The following is a 12,528-nucleotide window of genomic DNA, read 5'->3' on the forward strand; positions in this document are numbered from 1 at the left end:
TCTATCTATCTATCTATCTATCTATCTATCTATCTATCTATCTATCTGTCTACCCTGAAATGTGGCTAAGGTAACTAACAGACATCCTCTGACATGCCTCCTGTTCTTGCACTTAGGGGTGTTTGTTTTTTTGGTAAGTGTGAGGATGGTCCCCACTCCCGGGCAGCATCGCTCCACGTCCCCAAGCTGGAGAGCAAACACTGCTGTCACTTATATAAACATCTATTAATGGCCCCAAAACACCAACAAAAGGATCATTAGCTGCACCCCGGGGTCGGGCAGCAGAGACTGAGCTGCCTAGTTGTGTAGCAGAGGAGCTGCTGTATATGATGTGGCAGGTAGAGACCTGGACTGTAAACCATGATCTGACTTTGTGAAAAATAAAATGTGGAAAAACATGAAAGGAACAAACTTTCATAACAATATCCAGTATTTATACTCAGACATATACTATACTATATAACACACCGATCGATCAGATTTATACACCTGGTCTACATGTATTTCACCTTTGTAGTATTTATGATCATGGTTTGTTTATTGAAAGGTATCTTTGAATATTATCTAATATTATATTATTCTATACCGACCATCTCCATCTGAACTGATATAATAGAAAATGGGTTTAACACCGATATTTATTCTAAATATAAATGTCGGGCTTCATTTTCTGTGGATGTGGGATGATAACTAAAGAGTCAGGAAAAATAAATAGGGTCAGCATTAACCTAAAATATGTATGCCACCTGGAGATAGTTAGGGTAAAATATTATTAATAATAATAATAATAATTTATTAATATTATTATATACAAAAATAAATGCAAATGCAAAATTTGTAGTTTTAAGAAAGGCAATAACTGTGTCATACCCTGCTCAAATATATACCTAATTATTTTGATTAAGCTAATTAGCATTTTGGATTTGGAGCAATGTCTGACATGGTCTCCCAATTATTGCATTTACTGTGCCCAGCAGACGACCACCACATTATGGTTACTGCACTCAATCGTTTTTCCAATACCAATCAACAAGAAATATATGGTGATGTGTCAGGTAAATTGACAGTTTTAGTGTTTGCGCCTTTCTGTAAATTATATTCGCAAATTGTGCCACTAATAAGGACACTACTCTTCATTTGGTCAGTTACAGATCACTCTATAAGGAAATGCATTATTGGGTTCGATTTTTTTCCAATGTAATAAATATACAAACAAATAAATACATGTGCGAATATTTAGGAGACTTTGCTACACTACCATTCACTATATATATATATATATATATATATATATATATATATATATATATATATATATATATATATATATATATATATATATATATATGTATATATATATATATGTATATATATATATATATATATATATATATATATATATATATAAATCAGGCCCTGGATATTTGAGGTTAGTGCTCCATATCTGTTTTATAGACATGATCTGCATGCTGTCATGTCTACAAGGACGTTTGCTGAAAAAAAAAACAACTTTTTTTTTACCTAATATGCGCAGCATTTTTCAAATGTCGCAGTGACTCCTGATTTTGGACAAAAGACATCAGGCGCTATTCAATTTTGTTTTCTAATACTGTATTTTATTATAAACTACTTTGCAATCGATTTATACCACTAAAGTGTGAAAAAAAAAAAGAAAATTGTAAACGTAACCTCCTCCAAACTGGTGAACTCGCACAATGTGAAGAGCATTCAGCCCCCACAGATGTTTTCTGTGGGTTTTTTTTTTTCCCATTATTTAGGATTTTCTTGGGTTTTGGAGGAAAACAAAAAAAAAATACGGATCTTCATAAATAAAGCACAATAATAATATTAATTATAATGATAATATCCTGTAGTGTTATATCCTATGGAGAGGAGGTGCAGGGAGCTCTGCAGCAGGAGGAGGGGTCCTAGTGCCTCTGTCCTCAGCTTTGGCTAATTGCAGAAGAGCTATAGGGGGTTATAAGAGCATTCGGTGAAGGTGGGGGACATGGGGGTCTTGTCATCAACAGGAATATAAAAAGTCTCTTTACATATCATTAAGTACCATGAGATGAGCTTTGAAACCACCAAGTGTCTCGCTATATACAGTCATTGTGCAGTCCACGCGTGTCTCCACCACAGTCCCTAGATGATCACTAGTTTAGGATCCTAGGTCCACCAAGCTGGAGGTAAGAGGTCCGAGAAGCGAGTCCTGCAGCTGATGCTGGTGACTGGCCAGGCCGTGGCCGCCCTGAGAAGCCCCCAAAGCGCTCAAAGTGTAGGAAGAGCCCCCCGGGTGGCTGAGGCTGCCCTGCAGGAGGAGGACTGAGTTCTGGTCCGGACTCTGGGGGGGTGAAAACTCTTCTTCAGAACTGGACATAAGAGATTTGCCTCCGTCCAACGGAGACAACTGGTTCTGTTTGTTGCTGGATGTGCTGTTGTTTTCTGTGTTTTCTCTGGAGAAGGAAAATAAGAAATATATATAAGAAGTTGTAGAAGAATAACTATTAATGTGTCTGTAAATCGAATTATTATATATTAACTAGCCTTATCTGCCTGCCCACTGCTATACATCTATCTTGAGAAAGGTTCACATCTAGGACCGAAACGTTGCCATATGGGCCATTAAAGAGCATTTTTCCAGCTGTAATGTGGTGTGCTGCCTCAATCTTTTTTTGATCTTTATTCATAAGGACTGGTATGCACCTGTGAGGCTTTGCACCCTATCCTAACTGTGCTCTTCTACTATTTTTTTTATCTATCTATTCCATATCTATCTATCTATCAATTATCTATCTAGAAAATGTAGGTGCAGCACCAGCGAAAAAATAATAATGATAGGGTGCAAAGCCTCCCAGGCAAGATCAGTCCTCTAATATGTGTGTATGGTTATTATAGGTCAGTAAGTCTTTTTTATAACTTGCTGTATTGGTGTGCTGCCTCCATTTTGTTATCTATCTATGTATCTATCGGGAAAAAACATACATGCCACTTACTATCTGTCTCTCTGTCTATCGCTCATATGTATCAGCCATCTGTTACTAGAAATATTTTGTGCTTAAAAAGTGTTATATTTTAAATGGGAATATATTTTAGACCAAATCAATTAAGATACATTAATAAACATGTGATTGACAGTAAGATAGATAGATATATAGATAAATGATAGATGGATTGATAGATAATAGATAGATAATACATAGATAGATAGATAGATAGATAGAGATAGATAGTATTCTGCATATTCTCTGTATTCTGTATACTTTGTTTTCTGTATATTCTCTGTAATTTTTATATTCTCTGTACTCTATATTCTAAGTAGTCTGTATATTCTATGTACTCTACATTCTCTGTACTCTTTAAATTCTCTGTATTTTGTATTCTCTGCACATTCTCTGTACTCTGTAGATTCTCTGTATTCTGCATATTCTCTGTATTCTCTATATTCTCTGTATTCTGCATATTCTCTATATTCTGCATATTCTCTGTATTCTCTATATTCTCTGTATTCTGCATATTCTCTATATTCTGTATATTCTCTGTATTCTCTATATTCTCCATATTCTGCATATTCTCTATGTTCTGTATATTCTCTGTATTCTGCATATTCTCTATGTTCTGTATATTCTCTGTATTCTCTATATTCTGTATATTCTCTGTATTCTCTATATTCTCCATATTCTGCATATTCTCTATGTTCTGTATATTCTCAGTATTCTGCGTATTCTCTGTATTTTCCGTCTTCTATGTATTTTCTGCACTCAGATGTGGAACCTTCTATCCACAGATAAGGTGTAATAATAATAATAATAATAATAATAATCGTCTGTGTGTGACTAGCGGTAAGTTAGGACACCCCAGCCTCCACAGCCACCTCGCCCTACTACAGCTGGGGGGACATGGAGGACCCTGCTCTCCTCATCCAGCAGACCTGCATTAACCTCCTGTGTGCCGGACCGACTAGTGGTCAGTGTCCCTCTGCAAACCACGTGTGGCAGTAGGAGATGCTGGGGACTCTTTGTCTGGGACTGTAGCGGACAGATGCGGGGTTGGCATGTGGGGGCTCTCCTACCCAGAGTGGTGGCTCTTACCTCTCCTTGGCCTCTGCCGCTCGGTCCCGCTGCCGCCGGTTCTTGAACCAGTTGCTGACCTGGGTGGTGGTGAGTCCGGTGGCCTCGGCCAGCTCCCTCTTCTCCCTGGGAGAGGGGTAGGGGTTATGAGCATACCATTCCCTGAGGACCCCTCGAGACTTCTCCTTAAAGCAATAACTTGTCTCTTCACCGTCCCATATGGTTCTGGGCAGAGGGAATTTCCTCCTCACCCGGTATTTGCCCACGGCCCCCAGAGGTCTCCCCCGGAGCTTCTCCGCCTCCACATAGTGCGCCTTCAGCCACAGCTGCTGCAGCTTGGGGTGGTTGTGTGGGGAGAACTGGTGGCTCTCCAGGATCTTGTAGAGTTCTCGGAAGTTGCCCCTGTGGAAGGCGACCACAGCCTTAGCCTTCAGCACGCTCTCATTCTTGTGGAGGTGGTCGCAGGCTGGCAGCGACCAGAGGAACCTGCCCAACCTCTCCAGGTTCCCCCCCTGCTGCAGAACCTCGCACACGCAGGCTACTTGCTCCTGTGTGAAGCCGAAGGAAGGCAGCATAGACATGGCTCAGTGTGCTGGAGACCCCGCCAGAAGCCGGGGGACAGGAGCTCCACACAGAGGGTACATCCAAGAGTGGGAGCCCACCAGAGGACACGGGGGATGCTGCGTGCAGCTGCCACTACTTTGTCACTCTTCTGGTAGAAGCCTCCTTAAAGCTCCACACTGCTGGACACACTGATTGGCTGCACATATGGGGGCAGGCTGCAGAGCAGGGAGCACAGGCTGGAGGGTGGGGAGGGCAGGCTGGAGAGCAGGGAGCACGGGGTGGGGAGGGCAGGCTGCAGAGCAGGGAGCACGGGGTGGGGAGGGCAGGCTGCAGAGCATGGAGCACGGGGTGGGGAGGGCAGGGGTGATGCTGCTGCCCTTGGGTGGGACGAGAGAAAGGGGGGGGAGTAGACACGCCAGGGACTTGCAACATGAGACCCTTCTCAAGTATCACCTAAGGGGACCCAAGACTCATCTCTGCACAAATCAATTATAACAGCAGAGCTCTGTGGGAAACAAAAAAATCAAAAAATGTCATTGTCCAGTTCAGGTGAGTTGGTATTTAATTACCTTAATGCTTGCTATGAATAAAACATGTGCTGATGAATAGGGATGAATTATTAAACAGGACAGAGCCAGCATGGGGAACATAGGGGCTAAATGTATATGGATAGATAGATAGATAGATAGATAGATAGATAGATAGATAGATAGATAGATAGATAGATAGATAGATAAAAGATAGATAGATAGATAGATAAAAGATAGATAGATAGATAGATAGATAGATAGATAAAAGATAGATAGATAGATAAAAGATAGATAAAAGATAGATAGATAGATAGATAGATAGATAGATAGATAGATATGGGATAGATAGATAGATAGATAGATAGATAGATAGATATGGGATAGATAGTTAGATAGATAGATAAAAGATAGATAGATAGATAGATAGATAGATAGATAGATAGATAGATAGATATGGGATAGATAGATAGATAGATAGATAGATAACAAAAATTGGAACAGCACAAATCCTTTACTTATCTTCGGGTACAAAGCCCCTAGACCACCCGTCCACCGGTTGTCTCTAGTCCATCTATTTCCAAAAGAGCAGGCAGCACTCCATTTTCTTAAAGATAGTATGCAGGATTTTATTTACACCCACATGTCTCTGCAGAGACATGTGGGTGTAAATAAAATCCTGCATACTATCTTTAAGAAAATGGAGTGCTGCCTGCTCTTTTGGAAATAGATAGATAGATAGATAGATAGAAAAAAGTTGGAACAATATCTGATATTACCTCAAGTGTCATGCAAAGCTTTCCCAACCAGTAGTCAAATGGTTTCCAATAATAAGAGTAAAAGAGGAAAACAGCACAAAAAACTGAAAAGAAAGTGGACTTTATTGCCTTGAGGCTTGAGAAAGGATATTACATCCGAAATGTTGCCACACCATTTGGGCAATAAAGTCCAGTTTTTTTTTAATTTTTTTGTGCTTTTTTTCATAGATAGATAGATATGGGATAGATAAATAGATATATATGGGATAAATAGATAATAGATATGGGATAGATAGATAGATAGATAGATAGATAGATAGATAGATAGATAGATAGATAGATAGATAGATATGATATAGATAGATAACAGATAGATAGATAGATAGATAGATAGATAGATAGATAGATAGATAGATAGATATGGGATAGATATAGATAGGAGATAGATAGATAGATAGATAGATAGATAGATAGATAGATAGATAGATATGGGATAGAGATAGATAGATAGATAGATAGATAGATAGATAGATAGATAGATAGATAGATAGATAGATAGATATGGGATAGAGATAGATAGATAGATAGATAGATAGATAGATAGATAGATAGATAGATAGATAGATAGATAGATAGATAGATAGATATGGGATAGAGATAGATAGATAGATAGATAGATAGATAGATAGATAGATAGATAGATAGATAGATAGATAGATAGATAGATAGATATGGGATAGATATGGGATAGAGATAGATAGATAGATATAGATTCGTCTATAGCTCTACCAGTAATGCATAATATGTGTGTGTATATATGTATATATATGGTGTGTGCAAACAGTATATATGTGTACAAAATGTGTGTGTATATATCTATATCTAGAGTTTGCATATCTACATAGTGTGTGTAAGAATTGTAGATATACAATGACCATACACTCTAAAGTATATAAACATAACATATCTGTTTAATGTATGCATATGCTGTATGTATATATATATATATATATATATATATATATATATATATATATAATGCTTGTATATTTTAGAATTTATGGATCTTGTATTTATGTTTCCATTGTCAGTGTGCTTATGAGAGCTTCATGCTATGTTTTGCTCTAGAGCTATACTAATAAGTGCCCTATCTAATATCTCCTACTAAATAAACAACACCACAATTCCGGCACAATTCCATGTATTTCCTCTTCTCTCTTTGGTCTGGGATACCAAGGCATTAAGCACAAGGAGTTCCCAGTCTCATTATGTTAATCCTCATTTGCACACCTTACTTGAAAGCAATTATTAAAAAAAAAAAGTTCCCTAAAAACAATTAGGCTTTTGTAAACAAAGGTAATAATGTATTGTTGGTAGCAAGGCAGGCAATAAGAGGAGAACAATGGCCTCTGATAAGAGAACACAGAGGTGCTGGGAGAAGTGGATATTTATCTGTCATTGTCGGAAAGTACTAAATGGCCATTTAACTACTTTTCTTAGGGCAGATTGTTGACACTTAACAGGTTGAGAAATCAATATTTATTCATGTTATTAATAAATCAATATTTACAAACACTGACAAATGTGCAATACTTATTACGGTGTAGGACTGGTCATTCTGGAGGATATATAGAATGTAGCCAACGTTTCGATATCTTCATGCCAGAAATCACCTATATATTCATCTATGTACAGCACGGATGGCGGCTGAGGTTGTCCTGAAGTCTTCCAGGAATTAGCATATATCCTGCCCCCTATAAAGTCGCAGAATAGTTTCTAGGATTCCAGGGAAGAATCCCTATTTTGGGAGGCAGGGGCTGGGGGTCTCCTCTGCGCACTTGTTCCGGACTTTTGGGTATGAGCTGAGCTGAATCGGGGAGCAGGTTTCACAATCGTTCCGGTGCCACAGCTGCCCTGTCAATAACGATCAACTGCTCCAAGAGGGCACATTCCTGCCCCCTCCGGGAGGGCACCGCCGAGCCCAGATCCCACCCATCCGACACACTGCAGGGATGCAGGCACTCTATGCAGATTGATATATATATGCTGGAGGCTTCCAATACATTACAAGTAACATGTGTATATATATATATATATATATATATATATATATATATATATATATATATATATATATAATGTTATATTTATTTAATGGTGTGTGTGTGTGCATTGCAATGGTAAAATAGTACATGCACTGACTTTTAAATTATATGCTTGCAAAAATGTTTCACAAGCTGAACTGCTAGTTTCTTACCTTCCTGCCAGTTTCATAGAAATTTTTTTTTTTAGATTTTGCCACATCCAAAATTCGCAATCAATAGAAAACATTTGTAAAGTATTTGGCAGGCTGGGAAATCTTGCTGTTTGTGCAATATTGGCTGAAAGATGCTGCATGATAGAAAAGGAGATACAAGTGCACATGCATTCTGGAAATGTAAAGTTCCAAAGTCTCACAATGCAAATAAATCATACAAGGCAGTGAAATATCGACACGACATGTCACGCTTATGTCAAAATGCAACAATAATGCACTAACAATTTATAGAAGTGACCATACAATAATAATAATGTACATTCAGATATATATGTAACAATGCAATAAAAACATACGCATGTCCAGATCCAAAATGCTATTGTAGCACCATAATGACAGTGTCAGGGGTAGGGATAGCGGTCCAATGCATAATGGGTATGGACAGAGATTCAACAAATATTCATATTTCATTAATGTTGACATATATATATATATATATATATATATATATATCAGGAATAATAATAATTACACATACATATATATATATATTGTATTTTTGTTTATTCCTGCGGCACATAGCCCAGTACAACCCTTCTGAGTATATATAGATGCAGATGATATGGTGTACCTGCAGACTATGCTATAAATACGTCCGACCCTGTGCACACAGCCCAGCACAGAGGACACTGGAGCAGCCTAATTAGATGTGGAGCTCCTGCAGCAGATTATTTATCTCTTGGCCATTCCCGTACATTGGGTTGGGTAACACAAAACCAGTCCATTAGTAAATGAGCTTTGTGTTTGAAAGGTTTTTTTTCCTCCTTCTTCCCAACCACTTGCTGTTCTGAAAACTAGATCACATTTCCTTATCTGTAGTGGGAATCTGCAGGGTGACACCCGATCCGCTCTCCAGCAGGGGTGCATTGCCCACCAGCCAGGCCTGTGACATAGGCAGCCCCACACCAAAACAATAAGCACTTGTATTTTCTCTCTAAATAACCTCCTCGGTCCTTTAACATATATCTGTAGGTTGCCGGTGTCCTGGAATAAAAATAATACAGCAAATCTATATACTAGAGTGGCCGCTTTAATGAGCTGGAGGTAATTACTAGGTAGGCACCTGTACAAACAGAACTGAGGAGGTGATTGAAGGAAAGCTGTGGCCAGAAGCCTCCTCAATTTGTCCTGGGTGACTTGGAGATGCTGGTGCCATTGTTCTAGATGCTCCTCACAGCCTGAAGGCAACTGGGATGCTGCTCAAGAGATTAGTGCAAAGGTGTATTAGCAGTCAGGAGAGAGTAAACTTTATGTCACCTTCTCAGCCTCTGGCCTCATAGATTTAATTGGAACATTTTTCTCTACTACCCTCATCCACAAAGCACTCCATGGCTCAGCACCACCCTACATCTCCTCCCTGGTATCAGTCTACCACCCTACCCGTGCCCTCCGCTCCGCTAATGACCTCAGGTTAGCATCCTCAATAATCAGAACCTCCCACTCCCGTCTCCAAGACTTTACACGTGCTGCGCCGATTCTTTGGAATGCACTACCTAGGTTAATACGATTAATCCCCAATCCCCACAGTTTTAAGCGTGCCCTAAAAACTCATTTGTTCAGACTGGCCTACCGCCTCAATGCATTAACCTAACGATCCCTGTGTGGCCTATTTATAATAAAAAAAAAAAAAAAAAAAAAAAAAGGTTCCTCGCATCATGTTCTCATACACTTTATGCAGTATTAGCCCTCTGTGTCTGTACTGCTACATACTTAGGCAGATAACTGGTTCATGCAGCTTTACATGAACACCTGAGCCTTACACTATAGCTGGTCCGAATAACTAAAGCAATTGTTACCATCCACCTCTCGTGTCTCCCCTTTTCCCCATAGTTTGTAAGCTTGCGAGCAGGGCCCTCACTCCTCCTGGTATCTGTTTTGAACTGTATTTCTGTTATGCTGTAATGTCTATTGTCTGTACAAGTCCCCTCTATAATTTGTAAAGCGCTGCGGAATATGTTGGCGCTATATAAATAAAATTATTATTATTATTATTATTATTACTAGCTCAAGGATTCGATTTGAAGAGAATTTAACATTAATAAGGGCCTACAATTTAATAAAATGGTGCCCAAATACTAGAAGTAAGAACCAAATGAAATTTTACCAGTAGGCTTCACTCCTGCCAGAGTTTGCAGAGCTGGGAAAGGCCCAGTGGAGCTGTCTGCAGATGCTTCTAGTCCCTCTCTCCAGTGGGTGTTCTCCTTTTTGTGTATAATTGTAGAAAAGTAACCTCTGCACCTAGAAGAACACTTTACATGATGAGATATCAGGATGGGTTCTCTTCCACAGTAACTAAACCAATCCCTCCCCACAAGCATGACTATTGTTGTATTTTAGACCTAATTAATTGTTCAGTACTCATGAATACATAACTGTAAGGCTGCCGTCACACTAGCAGTATTTGGTCAGTATTTTCCATCAGTATTTGTAGCCAAAACCAGGAGTGGGTGATAAATACAGAAGTTGTGCATATGTTTCTATTACACTTTTCCTCTAATTGTTCCACTCCTGGTTTTGGCTTACAAATACTGAGGTAAAATACTGACCAAATACTGCTAGTGTGACGGCAGCCTAACAAATATCATCCTGATATAGTGGTGATTTATAGAAAACAGGATAGTACATCTATGTTACAAAGCCCTGTTCAAGATTACAAAAAACAAACAGCGCCACTTTTTAACACAGGCAGCATCCAGTATTGCAGCTCAGGCTGAGTTGCCATAAGAGGCACAGCCCACTAAGGCCTGTTAACCATCACTATCATTGAACAGTCCTATTATTATGTTCAGTTTACGCCCAATAACCATAATACCGTACCGTAGCATGTAAAGGAGATGCATTTACAACTTGCAAAGAACAAGTTTTATTTTATGTCTTTGTAAATGCAATCATAAATATAGTTGGCCTTAATAATTAGGGCATAAGTGAAAAAATAAAATATTCTGCACATATAATTAATTTAGTTGCCATTCAACCACATTTTATTGTATGGCTACGTTCCCATATACAAAAACGCTGCTTTTTTACTGCTTCGTTTTTTTTTTCTGCAGGTGTCTACACCATTTACACATTAACAATGTGCTCTGATCATTGTGTTTTTATTGAATCCTTTTTAATATACTTTCCCTGTTTTTATGCCTTTTTTTGTATAGATTTGAAGGCACATTTTCTATTGGTTATTTTAGTGCAGACTGAATGCTGCACTTACATTCTGCAATTTTTTATATACATTTTTTTTGTAGGAAAGAAAAAAAAATAATGCACAAGGGCAGGAGTTTTTATATGATCCCATGTACTTTGCTTGAAATGTTAAAAGCAACAGATTTTCTGCAAAAAAGCAATAAAAAACCTCAGTGGAAAAAAACTCAGTGTTTACGCTCTGTGAGAACATGGCCTATGTTTGGGATCACTTTGCTCCACACATTCAGTATTTGGTCAGTGTTTTACATCAGTATTTGTAAGCCAAAACCAGGAGTGGAACAAATAGAGGAAAAGTATAATAGAAACATATGCACCACTTCTGTATTTATCACCCACTCCTGGTTTTGGCTGAGAAATACTGATGTAAAATACTGATCTGGTGTGAACGTGGCCCTTGATCAATTCTTGATCTTATATATATATATATATATATATATATATATATATATATATATAAGCAAAGTCTATTTTGCAGCCATTGAGATCTTTTCATAAATATCTGCAGGCACAATGCATTCAAGAGACACGCTCCATGGTCATTTTAACTGTTTAATTACTGGCCAAAGAAAACCCCCCTCCAGCAGTAAAGGAAGGAAGAATTTGCCCTTGCAGGGTGAAGTCTGCGAGCTAATTTTCCTCGGAGAGAAGGGCTGCTGATGGTAATAGTATGTGACACTAAATAAACAGTTAAGTTGGCTAGGAAAGATGGAGTTAATTATGCAGTGAACTTCACTGAATGCCCCTCTATGAGGTGTATATGTTGTGACTCCCAGCATAGGGGCAATCTGCTTTGTGGGGGTGTGGGGGCTGATTTTTTTTCTCCTGCCTGATAGGCGGGGTAGGGGGGTGACCCCCATAATCTATGCTCAGTCACAGTATAATAAAAACTCATTTTTTGTTGACTCTCTGGGAGAAAAATTCAGCTCTGGCTTGCCCTCCAGTAGACCCCTCAAATCATTTTCTGTGGTCACACCCTGTCTCAGAGCAGCGAGCCTAAGAAAGAAAGTAGAATTCTGCACTTTTTTTTTTTTGCAGTGGTTGTAAAAAAAAACTAAATTACAGGTCTAAAAACCCACAACTATTCTGTCTCT

At 38.7% G+C, this 12,528-nt stretch overlaps 1 protein-coding gene across 1 annotated transcript; it reads right to left on the reverse strand.

Annotated features, from left to right (window-relative positions):
• Positions 1-1,589: 1,589 nt before the first annotated feature.
• LOC138644787 (homeobox protein six1) lies at positions 1,590-4,776 on the reverse strand. The gene is made up of 2 exons (XM_069733600.1): positions 4,092-4,776; positions 1,590-2,456 (listed from the first exon to the last, which is right to left on the reverse strand). The coding sequence occupies exons 1-2, from the start codon at positions 4,649-4,651 to the stop codon at positions 2,162-2,164; spliced, it is 855 nt and encodes a 284-aa protein (XP_069589701.1). The 5' UTR covers positions 4,652-4,776; the 3' UTR covers positions 1,590-2,161.
• Positions 4,777-12,528: the final 7,752 nt, after the last annotated feature.

This window comes from Ranitomeya imitator, chromosome 1 (assembly GCF_032444005.1).
Source record: "Ranitomeya imitator isolate aRanImi1 chromosome 1, aRanImi1.pri, whole genome shotgun sequence".
Taxonomy (NCBI): Eukaryota; Metazoa; Chordata; class Amphibia; order Anura; family Dendrobatidae; genus Ranitomeya; species Ranitomeya imitator.